This window comes from Salmo salar, chromosome 15 (genome assembly GCF_965601325.2).
Source record: "Salmo salar chromosome 15, fSalSal1, whole genome shotgun sequence".
NCBI classification, from domain to species: domain Eukaryota; kingdom Metazoa; phylum Chordata; class Actinopteri; order Salmoniformes; family Salmonidae; genus Salmo; species Salmo salar.
Genome location: NC_138305.1, coordinates 33,437,501 through 33,458,330, shown reverse-complemented (window position 1 = coordinate 33,458,330; position 20,830 = coordinate 33,437,501). Strand labels below are relative to the sequence as shown.

At 44.5% G+C, this 20,830-nt stretch overlaps 2 protein-coding genes across 2 annotated transcripts; both read right to left on the bottom strand.

The window, feature by feature from the left end:
- rsph3 (radial spoke head 3) lies at nucleotides 1-5,121 on the bottom strand. Its single transcript, XM_014143989.3, has 9 exons — nucleotides 4,858-5,121; nucleotides 4,375-4,462; nucleotides 4,140-4,281; nucleotides 3,868-4,013; nucleotides 3,233-3,436; nucleotides 2,429-2,591; nucleotides 1,859-1,945; nucleotides 1,322-1,428; nucleotides 1-100 (listed from the first exon to the last, which is right to left on the bottom strand). The coding sequence occupies exons 1-8, from the start codon at nucleotides 4,968-4,970 to the stop codon at nucleotides 1,352-1,354; spliced, it is 1,020 nt and encodes a 339-aa protein (XP_013999464.1). The 5' UTR covers nucleotides 4,971-5,121; the 3' UTR covers nucleotides 1-100; nucleotides 1,322-1,351.
- A 7,741-nt stretch (nucleotides 5,122-12,862) lies between these two features.
- tagapb (T cell activation RhoGTPase activating protein b) lies at nucleotides 12,863-19,569 on the bottom strand. The gene is made up of 10 exons (XM_014143987.3): nucleotides 19,422-19,569; nucleotides 18,565-18,649; nucleotides 17,703-17,756; nucleotides 17,089-17,152; nucleotides 16,791-16,960; nucleotides 15,764-15,925; nucleotides 15,525-15,634; nucleotides 14,856-15,036; nucleotides 14,525-14,621; nucleotides 12,863-14,353 (listed from the first exon to the last, which is right to left on the bottom strand). Exons 2-10 carry the CDS (start codon nucleotides 18,589-18,591, stop codon nucleotides 13,215-13,217), a joined length of 2,004 nt encoding a protein of 667 aa, XP_013999462.3. The 5' UTR covers nucleotides 18,592-18,649; nucleotides 19,422-19,569; the 3' UTR covers nucleotides 12,863-13,214.
- Between the last annotated feature and the right edge of the window lie 1,261 nt (nucleotides 19,570-20,830).

The window sequence follows — 20,830 nt, the reverse complement described above, 5'->3', positions numbered from 1 at the left end:
TCATTTTTTCAATAACCATTTAATGTACTGTGTTGCACAGATATGTAGAGATTTTCCTTTCGCCATTCAGCTCCTCAACTTTTCATTTGAAATGCATTCCCTGTAAAGAAAACAGAGCAAAGAAACAAAACAATATGGTTTGTGTTAACTTTCTGGACACAGTAGCAGCAACAGAGATTCACTTTGTAATGGATTACATTACGTACAGTACATGTGATTAAAGGTGCTGTCTGGGTTAGATTAAACACTTTAAAATAATCAAATTGGTGTTCCGTTCAGAATATCAACCAATAATGTGATTGGATTCTGTCTGAATGGAGAGGAACTGTCTGAATGGAGAGGAATGCCCAATACGTAATCTTGATGGATTTTTGCATTTAGCCAGGACCGTTGGATTAACAACAACATGCTGATGCAAATATTTTTATTTTTAAACATTGTGGCTTTAGAAAACACAATCAGATCTGGGACCAGACCGGCTATAATAGTATGGGTTATTTACTGTATATGCAATAGCAATGTGTCGTCAGGTGTAAAAACAGTGCTCTAAGCCTCTTCTATTCTTACAGATGTGTGGTTAAAAACATTAACATCAACCTGCTTTATCAGTCACTCTACCATCCTGGTTTTGATTGTAACTCAAGGGAGGAGCTGTTAAGTGGTGTAGGCCAGCATGAGGAACATGTAGTACATCGCTCTAAGGACTGAATCATAACTTGAAAGGGTTCTATCTGGAACCAAAAGGATTCTACCTGCAATCAGAAAGGTTTCTTCAAAGGGTTCTCCTATGGGGACAGCCGAAGAACCCTTTAAGCGTGTTGCTTGAAATCCATGCCTGTATAACTCAAGTTTTCACACAAATCGTTCATGCATGTTAAGTCTGATGCACTTAAGGTGTGACAAAAGTCAGACTTAAGTGCGCCTTTTAAGTCTGACTTTTGTGTGTAACACGGATGAAAGATTTGTATGAAAACTTGAGTTATGCAGGCATGGATTTCAAGCTACACGCTTAAAGCGTTCTTCGGCTGTCCCCATAGGAGAACCCTTTGAAGAATCCTTTTGGTTCCAGATAGAACCCTTTCGACAGAGGGTTCTATACGGAATCCAAAAGGGTTCTCCTATGGGGACAGCCGAATAACCGTTTTGGATTCAGGCCTGACAGAATGGGGAGGTCTCTTTCATTCAAACTAACACACTCACAGCATCAATGGTTCTGGCTCCAATATCAAATAACTAGCCTTAAGAAGCATACAGGCAGTGGGTTTATTCATTCGTTTATACTGTCAACAAATGCTGGTTCTTTTGAATTGGCTGACGTTACCTGCATGTCCCCCCATAGTGGTACAGGCCCTCATTGGGTGGAGTGGTCGTGGGGCTGCATCTGCTGGAACAGCTCCAGCCTCTTCTGGGTGACATCATGGATAAGCACTGAAACAAATACGGAGAGGGTATGCTATAACTCTTTGGTCTGTGTCGAAGAACCCGGGTGGGTTTAACCCTCATGGTTCTAGTACCCCTTGTGGACATAACACAGATATAACATAGGCATAACACGTGTCTTTGAAATGGCATTTTATGGGTTGCTGTTGCATCAATGGTCTTTGTAGGATATTTGAGTTCAGAACTGCAGCACTGTAAATGTCAGGGGGGTGGTTCTCTAAATTACAATAGCCTCTGTAGTATTAAACAATAGCCACTAGATGGAGCCAAAACAATGTTTATGACCAGTTAAATCTCAAGAGGGCCTTACAGTAAATGCACTTCTGTGGTAGGCCTATTGGAATGTGATAACTGCACAGATACTAAGATTTAAAGTATTGATATTTGAAAAATCTCAGAAGTGCATTCATCCACTTACTGTCCAGCACTGCTCTTGCCACGTATCTCTTCTCCAAAGTGTTACTGACATGAGCCATCAGCCACGGGAGGAAGCCAGTCTCAATATCTGGACATTAGAGAAGACCAGAGCACACACGCGAAAAAAAACCCACATTGAATGTTAAACATTGTAAATATGCATGTATCTTTAGAACCAAATACATAATATGTTGGTACTCGAACTATACATAGGGAGAATCTCAATTGCATACTCCGTGCGTCCTCTCTCCTCGCCTCCTCAAAACCCATTGGATGAGAAAGCCAGATGTCCCTCCCCTCTGACCACCTCCAGGAGGCAAGGAGCAAGGATGCGAGGAGTATGCAGTGAGATTCTTCCATGGATCTTCACGTGGACCCCAGTAAGACCAGCTGCTACCATCGCAACAGCTAATGGGAATTCTAATAAAATACCAAACTAATACCAGTCTTGGCAGTCCTCTCTTGTGCATTGAACTTCTCATATAGCACGACCTCTTATGTAACTGTCTAAAGGAAGTTGTTGGAGGAAAGGGTCAAGGGACACTCCGCAGGGCCCTGAGGGAAGACTGACCTCTCTCCACAGGGTCGTAGAAGTAGCCGTGTTCCCTCAGCGTGGTGTAGACCGAGGGGAGCAGGTCGGCCAGGTAGTGCTGGGCAAACGCTCGCGCCGCAATCTTGTCCGCAGTCTCCATCTCCTTCTTCAGCACCTCTCGCTGCTGGGTGATTCGACGCTCCTGTTCAGAGAAGAGAGATAATGAAAGTCATGGTTCTGTTTCCCTCCAAAGAGTCTGTCTGGAACCTCATGCTATGGTGCCTGAGCAGGTATTGAACCCAGGTCAGGGATTGACATTAAGGGTTGCCTTATTGCCTGGGGAAAGTGCCCTGAGCAGTCGCTCAAGTTAAGCATGCTCTGAGGTTGCTCCATTTGTCAGGTGTTTTATTTTACTTGACTGATAACAACCAAAATGCAAAGAATTCCAATAGTCTGGCCTTTCTGGTTCCTCCCATGTGTTGGTAAAAATTGCTACTTTAAATGTTCTGGCAAGTTATCATAATTTTGGGGAACACCAAAATACTGCTGACTTGCCCAATGGGCGATTGCCTTTCAGACCTTAATGTCAATCCCTGCAGGCTGATTAATTGGCACTGGCTTCCCTAGTAAAAGCCTAGGCATTCACTCAGGAAGCGAATGTTTTCAGGTCTCAGGCAAGCAGTCCACCACTCAGCACCCTAACAAACCACCTCTGTTGCACTATTGAGAGTAATGGACATTAACTTTTTAAAGCTAATCTATCCCTTCATTTATCTTTGGCCTGAGAATTGGTGACATGTATCCGTGTGGCAGCAGCCATGTCTGGTGGTCCTGTTCCTGTACCTTCTCCTCACGGTGGCGTCTCTCTTGCTCCTCCAGCCGCTGCACCTCCACCAGCTCGGCGTTGCGGAGCTCCTCGAAGGCCCGCTGCTGTGCCCGCAGGCTGGCCAGCTCCTCCTCCTCCATGACCTCCAGCAGGGCCTGCTCCACAGTCTTCCCCACCAGTACCTCCAGCACCGGGCGCACCTCCATGTCAAAGTCAAACAGCTGCAGGGCCAGGCAGGGGACATGGGCAGGAGGGGTTAAAGTGGGTTAAAAGTCTGTTGAATACATTTTGAAATATACTGTTTCAACAGATTAAACTACACCTTATAGAACAATGCGGACTGTGAAGAGACACACCCACACAGGCACACACATTGTTATATTATACATTTTGTATTGTAGATATGTAGTGGTAGAGTAGTGGTGTAATAATGTGTTGAATGACGTAATGTTTTGTTTATATGTTTTCTGATGTAATCGCCGTAATCTTGTTTGGACCCCAGGAAGAGTATGGGGATCCATAATAAATACAAATACATGCCTAACGTGTTTTCACCCTGTTGCCAATCCATTTGAAGGAAGCTCCTTCACAAATGTTAAATTGTTTTCATTGCACAACAATCAAGAAGAGGAAAAATAAAAAGACGTAATACCTCTCCCTCTTCTATCTGTGTGGCCACATCTTTACCGGACTTGGCAGGAATGAAGAGGGGGGTGGCCGGTTTGTCCAGGAAGGCATCGGTCTGGCACTCGACGCTGGTGTCCTCTATGCGATCATTCAGCTCCTCAAGATAAAGTTCTGAAATAATCCAAATAATTATTTCCAGCTCTGGAAATAATCCAACCTCTGTGTTGTCTAATCAATCAACAATGACAGTAGGCAGCTGAGATGTTGTTCTGTTTTAACCATAGATTTAGGTTTTACCTGTCTGTACATCTATGTGCTTCCTTCCCTCCAAAGCCTCTGGAGTCCTGGGCCTGAACTGCTCCATGGCACGCTTCCGAGCGACCGATCTCCTTCTGGACTCCTGCTGTCTCTGGACCTCAATAGGGTCAGGCTGAGCTGCCTGGCCAATACATAATGATACAATATGTAATGGAAACATTTTACCAATGTGGTTATCACCTTCAATATCTGACTTGGTGAGCTGGAAACTCACCACTGGTAGGATGTGCTGGGCATATGTGTTTCCCCTGACAACACGTCTGTCGTACATGATGTTTCCATAATTGCTCTGTCCATCACTTCTGCATGACAAGGAAACAGGTGCTCACATGTTTTTTTCTATGTACAATCTTGATAAAAAACGAATTAGCATACACTTATCCACAGCCGTGCACTAATGCAGTTACATTAATGCACCAGGTATTGCACCTGTTTTTTAATCAATCAAGACTGGATAGCCTACTTATTGAAAACCTGAACACTTGCTAGCACCATTTCAGCTGCCTGACCCTGCAACACATACAGTACAACAACTGACAGGAATCGAAATGGAACTGACCCCAACTCTCCTATGCTGGCTATATGCTAGCTACCCATTTCATTATGCAAAAAGTCTAGTTGTTTATGCTGCTGATGTGAGCTTTTGGCTAAACTGTCAGTTACTGACAGCATATGTCGTTATGTCTATCAAACGTACTGCTCCGCGGCGGGCTCTCTGTATTTGGTGCGGTTTTGAACAGGTCTTGGGCGACTGGCGAATGTGTAAGTCCCGTTTGGAGCCTCCTTTTGAGGCTGTAAAAGGGATGTCATTCTTCGACTTACTGTTAGCAATTAAACTAATCTCTAACTAGCAAAATTATTCTAATGAAAACAAACCGTATTATTTGATAAAAACATTAAAACTGGTAGCTAAATGAAAGTGAAGAAGCGTCGAGTTGTTGATGTTTGTCATAGCAACGATTTCCAGGAAGTGTAACTGCTGTTACATCACTTCCTCGGTTGCCTGCTAGTAGTTTTTTTTTTTTTGATTGGGGGGGGGCTAGCAAAGAAAGGCATTTACATTTTATGCAGGACTGACATATATTCAGCTCAAGTAATTTCATTTTAATATGATGGTCTTCCACTCCACTCTTATGGACCCTTATGTACAGTTCAATAATACATAGAATCCTATGCACTGTGCAGTATGGAAAAACGAAATCTTTACTTTAATTCAAATATTGCCTAATAAAATGCATTTAGGAGAAAAAGCTCATTATAAAGTTGCTTCAATATAGTTTATATACAGAAAAAGCAACAATTTTTCTTTTATAAATGTTATTCAAGTGGTACCGTAGTTGTGTAAATGTAATGGGATGTATCTGCTCTTTGTTACGGTTTTGTTGGTTTTCGAACAGCCCATTATTTGATGGTTTAAGAAAGTAAAATTTTGGCTCTGGATTTCAGACTCTTCCTCTTCATCCTCATATACCTCACCCTCAGCGATGGTATCCTGGTACTCCAAAACCAGGTCGTTCAAATTGCTCTCTGCCTCGGTGAACTCCATCTCATCCATGCCCTCCCCGGTGTACCAGTAGGAAGGCCTTGCGACGGAACATGGCAGTGAACTGCTCAGAGACACTTAAACAGCTCTTGGATGGCTGTATTGTTCCCTATGAAGGTGGCGGACATCTTGAGTCCAGGGGGTGTGGTGTTACAGGCAGCAGTCTTGACGTTGTTGGGCATGAAGTGCAGACTGGGGAAGGGTACCATGTTGATGGCTAGCTTGCGGAGGTCGCCGTTGAACTGTTCTCGGAAGCGAAGGCAGGTGGTCACCCCGCTCATAGTAGCCGACACCAGGTGGTAATGAGGTCTCCATAGGTGGGTGTGGGGAGCTTGAGCTTGCGGAAGCAGATTTTCATTACGACCTCCTGTAGTCCTAACATGGACCATTGGTGCCTTTCAGGGACCAAGCCCACAGACTGAGGCGGTGCGGTCTCGGATGCCACAGAGTTCCCCCGGCCTGAGACAGCAGGTCGGGTCTCAGGGGCAGTTGCCAAGGTGTCCCAGACAACAGGGACAGGAGAAGGCTGATAAGGGGAAATGCGTAAAGCTCCAGCCCTGGCCAATGAGCCAGAGCATCCAAGGCCAGAGGCCCTGGTGGCTCCGACATGGAGTACCACAGGGGGCAGTGTGCATTGTCCAGGGAGGCAAACAGGTCCACCTGCACCCTCCTGAACTTGTCCCACAGGTGCTGCACCACCTGGGGATGTAGGCTCCAGTCTCAAGGCGGCGGGCCCTCTTTCGAGAGCATATCCGCTGCCACATTCAGGATACCAGGTAAGTGCGCTACGCATAGAGACGCTAGACGTCCCTGAGCCCAGAGAAGGAGCTCCCGTGCCATAAGATAGAGGCGGTGGGACCTCAGTCCACACTGATGGTTGATGTAAGCCACCACTGCGGTGTTGTCCATTCTCATCAGGACATGTCTTCCCTTCAGATGTAGAAGGAAAGACCGCAGGACCAGCAGTACAGCTCGGAGCTCTCATGTATTGATGTGCTGGCCGCTCCAAGGGGGTAGCCAACAGCCACTGACCGACCTGCCCTAGGTCACACCCCCCCAGCCGATCTGGGAGGCGTCTGTGCTGACCAGCTCCCGGCGGCACATCCTCAGCATCTCCACCCCACCTAAGAGAAAGGAGTGGTGACACGAAGGCCCCTGAAGGACGGGGGCCGGCACCGGATTTGGAGTCAGTACCCCTCGAGCATTGTGGACAACACCCAGGGGGACTCCACACCCTCCTCCCACTTTGCCCTTTGAGAACGGGAGAAGCGGCTGAGGCTGAGGAAGGGTGTGTCAGGGGTCCTGCCGGGGCCCGCCTCTCCTCTGGCGCCCCGAGCGCCTGGGTCCCCCAGGCACATCCCTATGGCAGTGACGGTTGACAGGTTGTTGCTCCACCGCACGCTGTGCCCTCCCCGCTGTTGTCCCTCAGCACAAGGTGATGGGGCAGGAGAGGGACCCCACCGTAGTTCGGGTGCAGGTGGGTGGTGACGGTCCGTCTGCCTTGGACCCGGGACCTGAGGAGGCAGCATGAACCGCCTCAGGGTCTCCCGGTTCCTACAAACCTTATCGGTCTGCTCCAGAATGTCATCAACCCCAGCGCCAAACGTCAGCCCTGGGGTAATGGGGAGAGTGGGGAGAGTGGAAAACGTCAGCCCTGGGGTAATGGGGAGAGTGGCAAATGTGCTCTGGAGAGCAGCTGGCAGACGGGAATGGGTCAGCCACGGATAGTTCCGGGAGGTAACCACCTGCGCTATGGCCCGTCTACACTTGTTGTATTCGGCTTCAGCCACGGCTTCAGCCACGTCATGTTCATGACTCGTCAGGTTCATGGCGTACACTATTTTGGAGGGAGAAATAACAAAAACTTTGGTATTCCTGCACCTGTCTCCTATCATTATACAACGTGACAGGTGATTCTAACATGTATTGACTTAGGGAATTTAACTTTTCTAATCGAGATACTGTTTTATTTTTCATAATTGTTTTATAAATGTTCTTAAACTTTGGCATTAGAGAATTGTGTATATTGTTGACAAAAATGACTTAAGATTTTAAGGATCTTTTTTAAAATTTCACGCCCCCAAATTAACATACCCAAATCTAACTGCCTATAGCTCAGGCCCTGAAGCAAGGATATGCATTATCTTGGTACTATTTGAAAGGAAACACTTTGAAGTTTGTGAAAATGTGAAAGGAATTTAGGAGAACACATTAGATCTGGTAAAAGACAATACGAAGAAAAAAACCAAAGTTTTTTTGTGTACCATCTTTGAAACACAAGAGAAAGGCCGTAATGTACTCCAGCCCAAGTGCAATTTAGGTTTTGACCACTAGATGGCAGAAGTATATGTGCAAAGTTTTAGACTTCCAATGAACCATTGCATTTCTGTTCAAAATGTTGTATGAAGACTCCTCAGATGTGCCTAATTTGTTTATTAATAACTTCGTGTTCAAAACTGTGCACTCCTCAAACAATAGCATGGTATTTCACTAGTGACTGTAAATTGGACAGTGCAGTTAGATTAACAAGAATTAAATGTTTCTGCCAATATCAGATATGTCTATGTCCTGGGAAATCCTTGTTACTTACAACCTCATGCTAATTGCATTAGCCTACGTTAGCCCAACCATCCTGCAGGGGACCCACCGATCCTGAAGAAGTTTAAATCTATTTGAATCCCACTATATAACAAAATGTGGAAAAATTAAACGGTTGTGAATACTTTCTGATGGCACTGTATGTACATAAGTGGTATACTGTATCCTAAATTGACACTTTGTTTAGCATTCTAAACATTCTCACTGTGATCAGGAAGCAGTGGTGGTCTCATACTAAACAGAGAGAACACTAGTCATGCATGAGTGGAATGGAACCACATTTGAAATGTTCTTATTTTGCTCTGCTTATATGGCGTTTAAAAAAGGCTAAACAAAACTATATGAAACTGTAACAAAATGTACATGTCAACCACAAACAGCATTATCAGTTCTCTAAAGGTGTCCGCATGCAGGTTTGGCTTGCTCCTAGCAGAACTCGGCTAGGCAAAGGAACGTCTGTGCTCGCATACTCCGTAAAGACCTGAAAAATGAGAAAAAACCCCCCAATATTTCTGTTGTAGTTCCCTCTTCAGCCACCATAGCAACAACATAGCCATAACACCTCAAAATAGTCTGAATGAATCTGATAAATATGTAATTAATTTAGATGTTTTGCAGAGGTCTTAGTTGCGCAATTTTACATCTAAGATGTTTGGTACAGTATTAGTCGTCTCTCATTGAATGACAAACATTTAATTGAAGAATCCGTCCATAGTTCCCACTCCTACTAGTAGTACTGTTGACCAATCACAGAAAAAGGGGCATAGACTTCGGCTATCGCACTTCGACTTGCCCCAAAAAATACCTGCCGAACACCAAAACAAACAAAAACGTCAAGAAAGTTCATAATATATGAGCTATGTCACGCCTGCTCCCGCTCCCCCTCCCTACCCATCATTACACGCAGCAGAGCTCTTCACGTGGCTAATTGCCCCTGTATATCTGTCTGTTCCTCTGTCTGTTCCTCGGTGGTGTTCCCTGTGTCAGCATTAATTGTTGTTATGTGTTCCTGTCCAGACACTGTTCCTGTTCTGTTTTGTGTCCATCAGTTATTAAACCTTCACTCCCTGTACCTACTTCTCATCTTACATTTGTGTCAATCCTTTCAAGATAGCTGTTTCAAAATGGAAAGCATGAGACAAACCTAATCTGCGTTTACACAGGTAGACCAATTATGATATTCTTTTCCACTAATTGGTCTTTTAACCAATTTTCAGAGATGATCTGATTGGTCAAAAGACCAATTAGTGGAAAAAATATCTGAATTGGGCTGCCTGTGTAAACGCAGCCTAAATAACCCCAAAAGTGAAAGAAAGGAATATATGCCACAGGAAGTAGACACAGGCTAGATCTATGTAGTGACAGAGGTGAAACCACTGTGGTAAAAGTAAACATTGCATTTCTATGCCTTTGTTCTATACCAGTGATTGGCTGCAACTATGCAAGTTTGTACAAACAGTAATGATGCAATATTTGTGGTTACACTCTATCTTTTAAATTAGGTTCTCTGATCCTCACCACTCACACACAGACATTTTCTCCATATTTAATTGTATTTGTGAATGTGTATTTATATGATGTAGTGTACCAGGTACCTGCCTATATACCATTATTCATATTCAAACCATAGTTTATATATTTCCAACCATTTCATCCCATTCAGTCTATTCTTTATTGTGTAATTGTTGTTAATGTATGTTTGAACAGTTATTGGTTCATTGATAATCGATAGCCCTCCCACCGATTTGGCCTGCTAATTATGTGTGGGAGAAGCACATGGTTTTCAGTTCAGGCAAGGATGGATGACATGAGTGTCTGTATCTTTTACACCTCCTCTCAATGTGACTTTTATCCTTGTTTTTTAAGTCTATGTATTTATACTATTTATGGAAAATAAAACAAATATTTTTGAGTAAATGCTGTTCCAGTCATATTGTAAACCTTTTTAATGTGAGAAACGTCGGCCAGCTTTGTCGCACTATCCCTTCTGTGTTTAATTTATACGCTATGGCAAAGCGAACATAATTGCTTGTTTTGTGTGTTATTAGCTAAAAACGTAACAGAAAGAGTTACAACACTAAGCAAATTAATTAGGCTACATCAGTTGTGGGGGTCAACATTTACATGATTAGTGAGAAAGAAAACCTGCCGAACACCAAAACGAACAAAAACATCATAATATATGTGCAAACTGCTTCGACTGGAAAGCATGAAACATGACTTAGGCCGCGTTTACACAGGCAGCCCAATTCTGACAAGAGGCCAATATAGCCCATGGACACTTTAATAAAAAATCTCAGAAGGGCTATTTTCAACCCATCCCTTTACGTCCTCCTTTGAATAGCTGGAGGGATAGGGTCTCCCATTCATTAAAAGTATGTGATGCTGTATTGATGTTTGTCGACCTCCTCCCTCACCCTCCCTTCACCCTGTACTCTCTCTGGGTGTACATTGTTTAGTGCTGTCACCGGTCATTAAGGGTTGTAAAAGGGCACAGCCTGGTATTGTAGTGTGCCTTTGCTCATTAGTCATTTCTGTAGACACCATGTTCTTATACTGACGTAGAAACATCCATTAATTCTGTCAATCACTCAGTCCAGCCCTTTACTTTACAAGGCTCAATGGCTGCGTTTACACAGGCAGCCCAATTTTGATCTTTTTTCCACTAATTTGTATTTTGACCAATAAAATCAGGTCTTTTCACATTAGCTCTTTTTGAAAATGTTTTTACCTTTTGTAGTTGGAGGTATAGAAGTAATGTGTGCAGTTACAGTAACCTGGCTGACCCCTTTCTCTGTGGTCTTAATCTCAGCCTCAGTCCCCATCATGCTTTATTCTATTGTTATCTATGGTCAGTAAGGCTCATAATGGTTAGGTTCAACATAAAACATTGGATCTTCATGTGCTGTAAAAAAAATACATGTACTGTAATCACAGGTGGTTGGTAGCACCTTAATTGGGGAGGACGAGCTTGTGGTCACTACAGGACATAAGAACATTTTTCTAAAGTCAGGCTGTGTCACGCCTGCATGATGCTAGTACCTCAACTGTCAAATGCAGATGTATAGTGGCAGTTAGGCTAGCGGTTAGAGCAGGGCAGCCTCAGATCTACTTTCCTGTAGGTTTTCAGTCCAACCCTAATTGAGCATTTCTGATTCAGCTAGTTAAGGTCTTGTTGAGCAGCTAATTAGTAAAATCAGGTGTGTTGAATTAGGGTTGGACTGAAAAGGAAGGTAGATCTCCAGGAAAGGGTTGGGCAGCCCTGGTCTACAGGACCTGAAAAACATCACATCGCCTTTTGGCTATAGCTTCATATTCTCTTCACACAGTCCCCAGAATGTGTTCAGAAAACAAACAGCATGCTTTGTGTGTTAATGCAGCTCTCTTCACGTCTCTCTTTCCCATTGCTTAAGTATTGTAATGACATTTCCCAAAATAATAATAATAATATGGTGGGTGCTTATATTTGTCCTCTTTCACACATGTGCAAGTGTGTATTAATACGCATGACCCTGGAGCAATGTGTTAAGTGCAATGTTCAAGGGCACATCAACAGATTTTTATGGACGGTCACGTTGCCCTTGGTCGGTTACTCTCTTTTCTCATCACGGCTACTGGCCTAACAGGCATCTTGGATTTTAGGAAATTAATCATGCTCCTAGTAAATTCATCTAGGAAAGATTCTAGGAAGTCTAGGAAATTAATCCTTCTTGGTGAGAATAGTCATGAGTAGGTAAGGCCTTAATAATCACAGTTAAATGAATACTTTAGTCCAATAAGGGTGTTTGCCCTGCAGGAAAATGAAAGCCTACTAGAACTGAACACCATTAATGAATTAGAGACCAACGCTAAGAAAGGAAACCTCAAACTAAAAAGTTGAGAGAGGAAAGGGAAGCCATGGCATCGGATTGGCTCATCAAGGCAGCCACGACAACAAGCAATTCAGAGAAAAACCAAATCCGTCCACGTGATCAGCGTCTGGTTTCCTCTTCTGTGAGCCACCAGCCAGAGCATGCTGTTCTCTTAATGAAGGCTGTTAGATTGTGTTGCATAACTGGCCTAATACTCACAGCCCGGCAAGCCGGGCCTAACTGGTCTAATACTCACAGCCCCGACCCTGCATGGCCCATATTAGTTCCTCATTAATGCATTTGCTAATGGCGTTGTTGAATGGTGAGAGGAAGTCCATCTAACCTAGCCTGGTTCCAGATTGGTTTGTGTGTTCTTAGTGTGACAATGGTAAGACAACACAAACAGTAAGATAACGCAAACATCTACAAGCCTACAATCCTTCTAAAATGGCTGTGTTAATGTTAGTGGAGCCCATGGGATGAACTGAGAAAGCAGTATGGCTTATGTATGTATGGGAGCTCATCTCTTGTACTTGCATGAGCACAAGGTTGTTTTTGAGTGGAACTGCTTGCTTGGGGTTGCAATGGCCAATCGATTCTAGCCAAAGCTGCAAAGTCACAGGACTTGAGTGCTCCTAGGGCCCCCCTCCCCCCCAAAAAATCCCCCAAAAAGTGTACAGACTTAATAACTGGAGAACAAAGTCACAATGTAACATAAAGGTGCTTTATTGTAGTGGAAGGACATATGTTGTAGAGTCAAGACACAAAAATACACACATTTTCACAAAGTCACACATTTATGTACAGTACATATCAGTATATTAACAAAAGTAAAACTGAAGGAGATATATCCAAAATACCTGCAGATTCAGATTCAGATTATTTACATAGCTTTGCTGTAGGTACACTAGAGGAGTATCTACCTTCATAAATAGCTTTTCAGGTGAAATATCTTTCATTCTGTACTCTAAACAGTAGTACTCAGCAAGTTCAACCTAGCAGTTGTACATTACAGTTTGTGTACATTCAAAGTGAAAAGTGAGATATGTCAGATAAAGGTAATTAAACGTAGGACTCCTTGGCGTAAGAATACTCCTCGAACACAGGCTGGCTGCACCTCCGTGATACAGTCTCATGGTGTGCTCTCGACACAGACTCAGACATCGCTCGCTGCCGGAATCCGCCGGAATGTTGTTGGACTGCGGTGACATCATCACTGTCTGTCCCCTGAGAGAAGCAGTCTGTGTATTGATTGACGGTACAGGAGTACATGAAGTTTGCGTTCATAGAGGCTGGGCGGGAATTCCTGCTGAGAGTGGCAGCTGCGGCCTTGACAGTCATGGAGCCGTAATGTGACAGGGTGAGCTGAGCCACACTCTGGACTGCCTGCTCGTATGAGGGGGGCTGCGAGGGCAGTCTGCTATCCAGCTGCTGGAAGGCCTCTATGGCAGACAGGGGATGCTTCTGCCTGAGCGGGGCCTCGGCTTCACTCTGGGAGTCCTCCTGGAGGGATCCACAGGGGAAAGGTTTCTCCTTCTGGATGTGGCCTTTCTTCAGACTGATTCGGGCGAAGGTTCCCAGGCTCTTGGTCGTCATCAGGGCTTTGCTGTTCACCTTCATGGACTGGGTGCGTCGCTTGGCCACTTCCATCGTGTCCGCCCTCGGATGTGTGGACTGGGCCCTGCGTGGGCAGCCCGGGGAGGCCAGCGGCGAGCTGGTAAACACAGAGCCCTCCGATGCGTTGGAGGTGGTGCTCTCCAGGGAGCAGGATGACGAGCCTGACGGATGGCTGCTGCCGAGTTTGGGAAGGGACAGTGTGGCAGCAGGCCTGGTAGCGGCACCATGCCCCGGGAGCAGGAAGGAGTCATTAGAGATCTGCTTTTTTAGTGGCTGCTCCTCAAAGTCCCGGCCCTCTACGGAGAAGTCGTCATGGCTACGGGCCAGGTTCCTTTTCCCAGCAGAGGGGAAGATGATTGGCTCTGAGCAGCGGCGGTCAAAGGGCGTCTTGTTGGTGAAGGTGTGGAAGATGGCGTTGGTAGGGCAGGAGGGGACAGTACCACGTTCCATCCTGCACGCAGAGAGGAGAGATGGGGACGAGCTGCCACTTTCCCCCTCTCCCTGCATGGACCCCATGCTGTCCCCCTCAGAGTCCGGGTCGGTGCTGTCATACGCAGAGTCGTGCCGCTGTGACGACACAGATTCTGAGGAGAAAGAGGCAGAACATTGATCAGTTGCAGTGTATGATTCCTATTCCCATTGTACTACTTTGAAATGTGTTCACAGAAATCTGTGTTCACAGAATGTTCTCATTTTCTGTGATTCAATGTGTAGCACTGCAAAGAGTGGCGCCTAAAGCAGCCCAGTTCGCTTACCTGAGCTATCTTCATCGGGATCTCCCAAAAGGCTCAGGATGTCTTCTCCAAAGATCTCACTGCAATGCTCTATCAGGAACCTTGTCAGCTCTACCACCTAAAGGAAACATCACAAAGAACATAAAAGGTCAACATTACTTAGAAAGAGGGTTGGCATCTCCTTTCACTGAACAACTCAGTCCTGTTTCAGTGCTGACTACTGTAGGGTAAAGTTCTTGCAAAACCACAGGCCTATACACAGACACACAAAACACACACACACACTTTGGTTTTCAGTGCATGAAAACCACATTGGCAGCTTCAAAGAGTCCAGTCAGAACCGTATTCTCACCTTGTCCACGGTCTGCACGTCTAAGGACATGTCATCCTTCCGCAGCAGAGTGGGAGCGATGCACACCGCCAAATTCTTGGCGTCCATCTTGTTGGCAAGCCTGCTCTTCGTGATGTGGTGGAGCATGCACAGAATGTTCCGCAGCAGCAGGATGTTAGGCCCTGGTAGCTTGTCAACCACCCTGAGAGGAGGAAGGAAGAGAGAAGGGAGGAGAGAAAGAACAGGAAGAAAATGTAGATCAGTTTGCCGCTCTTTTTTTAATTATTATTTTAAGCTTCTCTTTTTGAGAGGGGAATTCAATGAAAAAAGAGAAGTGCCTGGTCTGAAATATACACATTGAGGGGAGAGACACTACTTCCTCTTTATCTGAATCTCTGAAAAACTCCATTCAAAAGTCCCCTGAATATATGCTTTGCCACACCTACAACAGCAATGGAAAAGTTCAGGGATTTTTGTATTCAACCAAACGCCTACGTTAGTCTTACATTTGCATAGCTTACAGTTTTATAGGTCACCAATGGGGGTGACTGGACAGGTGGTATAGTAGCTAGTAGCTATAGTAGCTAGCACTAATGCCACATTTAGCATAGCATTAACAGTTGGTCCTAGTACTGGCTAGCTAATGCTACTTTTAGCCTAGCATCAGCTCATTAGTGTTTGGTAGCTTACCTCTTGAGCTGCAAGCCTCTCTGGTGGACATCCTCACTCTCCAGGGCCTTCATCCAGGTCTCAAACAGCTCCGACACTAGCAGGCGTCCCGGGAGCTCGTTCAGAAAACTCTGTAATTAGAAGGGAAGGCGTTGGAGGTTAGAACACAATGGAAGACTGCTGATAAGTCGCGAGAGTGTCCAACGGACGGATGGACGGACAGATGGGACAGATGAGTGAACAGATGGATGACTCTTTACCTTGAGTAGACCCACCAGGAGAACCACGGGCAGGGCATCCATCTCCACCGCCGTCCCACTGTTGAGCTGCTCCCTGATGGCCTTCAGGGTCTTATTGTTGCATGTCGTCCTGAACACCCCAACTGTGGAGGGGCCTTTCTTCCACAGAAGCACCAATATCTCCTGGTGGGGAGAGAGAAGAACAAGCAGAGGTCAGACCAGGCTGAGAAAAGGCATGAGCAAATCAAACAACCTGCTGTGTGTGTGTGTGTGTTCTGTGAGGGGGAGGGCAGAGTCAGAGTGAGATAGGAGTTTGGTGCGTTGTGCGTGTTTATCAGCTGGAACATCACATGTAGATCAAATCTATGGTTGGGTTGCAGACAGGCAGGTTCTTAGCAACCATTATCAAATGCTTTGTTAACTGCACTTATTAGTGACAATTTAATGACCTAATTAATCAAGTGCCCTAATCAATAAATCATTTCAGAAACTGAACAGCCATAATGATTCCTAACTATTGAATTGACATGCACCTCATTCTACCAAGGTGTTTAGTTAAAAGGGTTTATTTACTTTAGCGGACGCTACCCTAGCGGACGCTACCCTAGCGGACGCTACCCTAGGTGACGCTACCCTAGGTGACGCTACCCTAGGTGACGCTACCCTAGCAGACTAGCAGACGCTACCCTAGGTGACGCTACCCTAGGTGACGCTACCCTAGGTGACGCACCCTAGGTGACGCTACCCTAGCAGACTAGCAGACGCTACCCTAGGTGACGCTACCCTAGGTGACGCTACCCTAGGTGACGCTTGGTAGAATGAGGTGCGGGTCAAATCAACAGCTCTCACTACAACTCATTATGGCAGTTCATTATGGCAGTTCAGTTCATGAATTGAAAGTGCTATGTTATATCGCACAATCAATAAAATCTTTCTCACTCAATGCCCACAGCCACACACCTTGTCCAAATGATGACAATCTGACATACAAAGACAGTACAGAACCAAGATGTTACAGAACCAAGATAGTTGTGGTAGAGTGACGTACTGTGATGGGCTTGGGAAGCATCCCATCCTCTGGGCAGATCTTGGAGAGAGGCTGTCCAAACAGTTGGCTCTTGGAGTCTGTATCTGGACAGGAGGACATGCTGTTGAGGGTGGAAGTCCTCTTCAATTTCCTCAAGATGCTGATGCTTCTCTTACTGTTGCCGCCCTTTTCTGTTATGAAAGAAGCCAAGTAATTAGAGAACTTGAGTAGGTACAGATGTAGTGTGCAGTATTGGGCACAGTATACAGTAGTGCTAACTGATACCATGACGTTGTTTTTCAGCGATGTTCAAACTCACCAATGGGCTGCATTGCATTTGCGTTACACAACTCCCTGGGCAGGGTGGGGATCTTTGTGCCGCCCTAGAAACACAAAACAGGAGATGTTGTCATGAGAATGTGTGAGGAACGTGTGGCAGGGGAGGGAGGGGAAGAGCCTCTGCTCTATGCCCTTAAACCACTCCTCCTGTGTCTGCACGCCTGTTTCCATGTGAGGGTGTAGGGTGGTAAGAGTGTTACCCGCCCACACTCCCTCCTTAAACTCCTCCATCACAAACAATTTACCCCTCAGAATTTACCCCCCCCCCCCCCAGAAACCCCCCTCAAAAACACCCACCACTTTCACACCAATATGTACAAGTTCAACACAAGGATCTCCATTTGAACGAAACACAAACCCTCCAAAAAGCATCATCACTGTACAGTATCAATCAACTGTTACAATGAATACACTTGTGTTATGTAAGTGCTTATTATCTGAGCAACAGATTGCAGTAGTTCGAATTCCCCCATCAAACCTAAAAATAAACCTTATATTTTCCCCCTGAGGTCTAAGGAAACCAAAGGTGTTTCCAGAACAATTGACACATGGATGAGAGAAGCAGAAGCAGGGTCTGTACTGTACGGTACTCACATCAAGGGGAAACTCGATAAACGGGTCCATGTCACTTCCTGTTAGAGTTTTAACCTTAAACACAGAGAGAGAGAGAGAGAGAGAGAATTATCTATAATGCAGAAGAAAGTTGTTGAAGATAAAGTCGACTCCTTCCAGAAGCAATTATACTATTTCGGTAAAGGTCAATGTATGCTCATTCTAATTCTATATGTACATGGCGTCAAACAAAGGCCTATAAATAATGTCTGAATGATCATAGATCATGTTTTGACATGCTGCAATGTGTGTCTGCATTGAGTGCCTTTCTAAGAATGTCCAATACTCCGTCCTTACTGATAATGGCCCTTTCTAGAGGTTATATCTTTACTGATAATGGCCCTTTCTAGAGGTTATATCTTTACTGATAATGGCCCTTTCTAGAGGTTACAGTACATTCCTCTTCAGAGCCATCAAAGCCCATCAACATGAGAGCAATAGATTGAATAAGAGTGAATATTATGAATTGGCAACACAATGATATCTTGAAATCAATAGCCGAGCAATACAACGGTATCTCGATATCAATGACCGACTGCAGACAAGCGAAAGCAGATCCATCTTTTCTACAGTATCTGCCATCACCACCTTTGGTAAGGAGAATCTGAGTAAGGTATGAGGGAATAGGTCTACATACGACACAGTATGTGCTATGGTAATAAATCACACACCTCTTCTCTGTTTCAGCTGTTCTAATTGCTGTTGCTGTATATTTAGCACACTGGAGAGTAAGCTAAAGCGTCATCCCAAATGGCACCCTGTTCCCTATAGTTCAATACTTTTGTAGTGTACTGTATACAGAATAGGGTGCCATTTGGGACGGGACCCTTAGTGAGAAACTTACTGTGATACTGTTGCTCAGCACCTTCATCAGAACACTTGGGAGGGGTGTGATAGAACCTGCCCTCTCTGTTGCTGCTTTTATTTTCCTGGAAAGATTAAAAGACGTACATACAAATATTAATATTTGATTGATCTCAAGTAAATCCCTAGTTATTCTGGTGAGCCATATGGATATGGGGGGAATATGGATATGTCAATATGATAAAATCTTAATTTGATTATGAGTGAAAAGGATGATTACCACTAATAATTGTATGACAGAAAATGTTTAACTATATACTTACTATAAGTTGTGATATCATGAAGAATGGTAATATTAACTAAAATACAGTTCCTATCTCCATCACAGATGTCTTTATACTACCTTCCAATACTAATTCTACACATAGCCCAATACTAATTAATATAATAATATATGCCATTTAGCAGATGCTTTTATCCAAAGAGACTTACAGTCAAGCGTGCATACATTTTATATCTTATACTGTATGTAATTGAATGACATAGACAGTACAGTCCCATTGATACTGCAAGTTACTACAAATACATTGATAGATCCCACAATCTTTCTATAATATGTAAGCAGAGACCCCCAAAAATAAGATAAAAGGGTTATTACAAATAATTGTATAGTTTAACCCAGTAACCAGGTTAGCCATTTACGGCACAATCAAGTGACATTTACCGTATGTATAGAGTTAATAGTGCTGTAGTTTAGTTGGTCATTTTATTTTTTATGTATTTTTTGGTCTATGAATTGTATGTGCAGGGCTCCCTTGCGAAAGAGACCTTGGTCTAAATGGTGACTCCCTGTTTAAATTAAGGTCCAATAAAAACAAACAAAATAGTAGTGCTTACCTGTGAAGAGTATCCAACCAGCGTTCTTTCACCTCAGGCAAGCTGCAGGCAAAATAACAGCGTGGCGTGAGTTACTAATCCACAGTGAAAGAGGAACAAACCAAACGCACGGACAGACAGACTAACAGACTGAAGATACACAGCACGCCCTCTGGCTCTTTTAACTACAGCCCGTTGGAAACTCTAACTCAGTCATGGGGACAGGAAGCAGCGTCATGGCGGCCCCCGACCAAAGACACCACTTCCTCTTGGGTTGGGGCTGCTGCTGTCATCGCCGTGTGGAAAGAGACACACGTGGAGACAAACCCTCAATCACCTGTATAGATGATAGGAATACCTCTATTTGTAAAAGGGGATCACTTCACTCTGGGGAAGCCTGGATGTCTGAGTGAGGCCTTTAGAAGTTCTGCTTTCATTTGGTGTCTTTGTTTTCCTTCACCTTTGGCCTACACTAGGGAGTACATTAGAGCCCACATCAGGGCCTACACTAGGGAGTACATTAGAGCCCACATTAGGGCCCACACCAGGGCTCACACTAGGGCCTACATCAGGGCCCACACTAGGGCCTACATCAGGGCCTACACTAGGGACCACACTAGGGCCTACACTAGGGCCTACATCAGGGCCTACACTAGGGACCACACTAGGGCCTACACTAGGGCCTACATCAGGGCCTACACTAGGGACCACACTAGGGCCTACACTAGGGCCTACATCAGGGCCTACACTAGGGCCCACACTAGGGACCATACTTTTGGATTACTGTAAAAGAGGCTTTACATACACTTTCCCAAAAGACCAGCTCATGTACAGTTGGTTCTTACTGGTAAACAGTAGGTTGATGAACTGGTGAATCCCAGACTTTAAGAATGACTCTAGTCAACAACGGTCACACTTATTTTACTAGTTTTTATAACAAGAAACCGTGGGAGTCTATGACTCAGACCCCAATAACATGACTAAATTACCCATATCTACACCAACAAGGGATAGCTATCATTCCTGATCAAAACAGGCACTGATTGTTATTAAATTACTTTTCAATCCCCTTCAATTTTATTCCATTCAATGTTGTCTGTTTGTCTCCATTTGTGACCATGCCATTTCCAACCTCTATCTTTATTTGAAAGACCCAGGTTTCCTGATAATGTCCATTGCTGTAAAGCCTCTGACATGTGACCCGAGGTCTGATGGTCAGCTTCAAACTTCCTGTTTCACCAGCCATTATTTTGTGATGGTGTATATTTATCTAACTTCCCTATTTCATTCAAGGCCTTATGGGAAGCATCTCTGAAGAAACTCAATATGTTTTTAAGTCAATCCAAGGATACTGGATTTTTGTGCTGTTTGTGCACAGTATATCTCTCAGGAAAACCAAATGGGTCAAACTTATCTTAGAGGAACTGTTC

Coding starts and splice junctions, on each gene's coding strand:
- tagapb (XM_014143987.3), bottom strand. CDS start 18,591: ATGAAGGTGCTGAGCAACAGTATCACA. Junction 15,926..16,790: donor TGCTTCCCAAGCCCATCACA/GTACGTCACTCT, acceptor TCTCCCCACCAG/GAGATATTGGTGCTTCTGTG. Junction 14,622..14,855: donor ACGTGCAGACCGTGGACAAG/GTGAGAATACGG, acceptor TGTTTCCTTTAG/GTGGTAGAGCTGACAAGGTT.
- rsph3 (XM_014143989.3), bottom strand. CDS start 4,970: ATGACATCCCTTTTACAGCCTCAAAAGGAGGCTCCAAACGGGACTTAC. Junction 4,463..4,857: donor AGAGAGCCCGCCGCGGAGCA/GTACGTTTGATA, acceptor CTTGTCATGCAG/AAGTGATGGACAGAGCAATT. Junction 1,429..1,858: donor GGCAAGAGCAGTGCTGGACA/GTAAGTGGATGA, acceptor TATTTGTTTCAG/TGCTTATCCATGATGTCACC.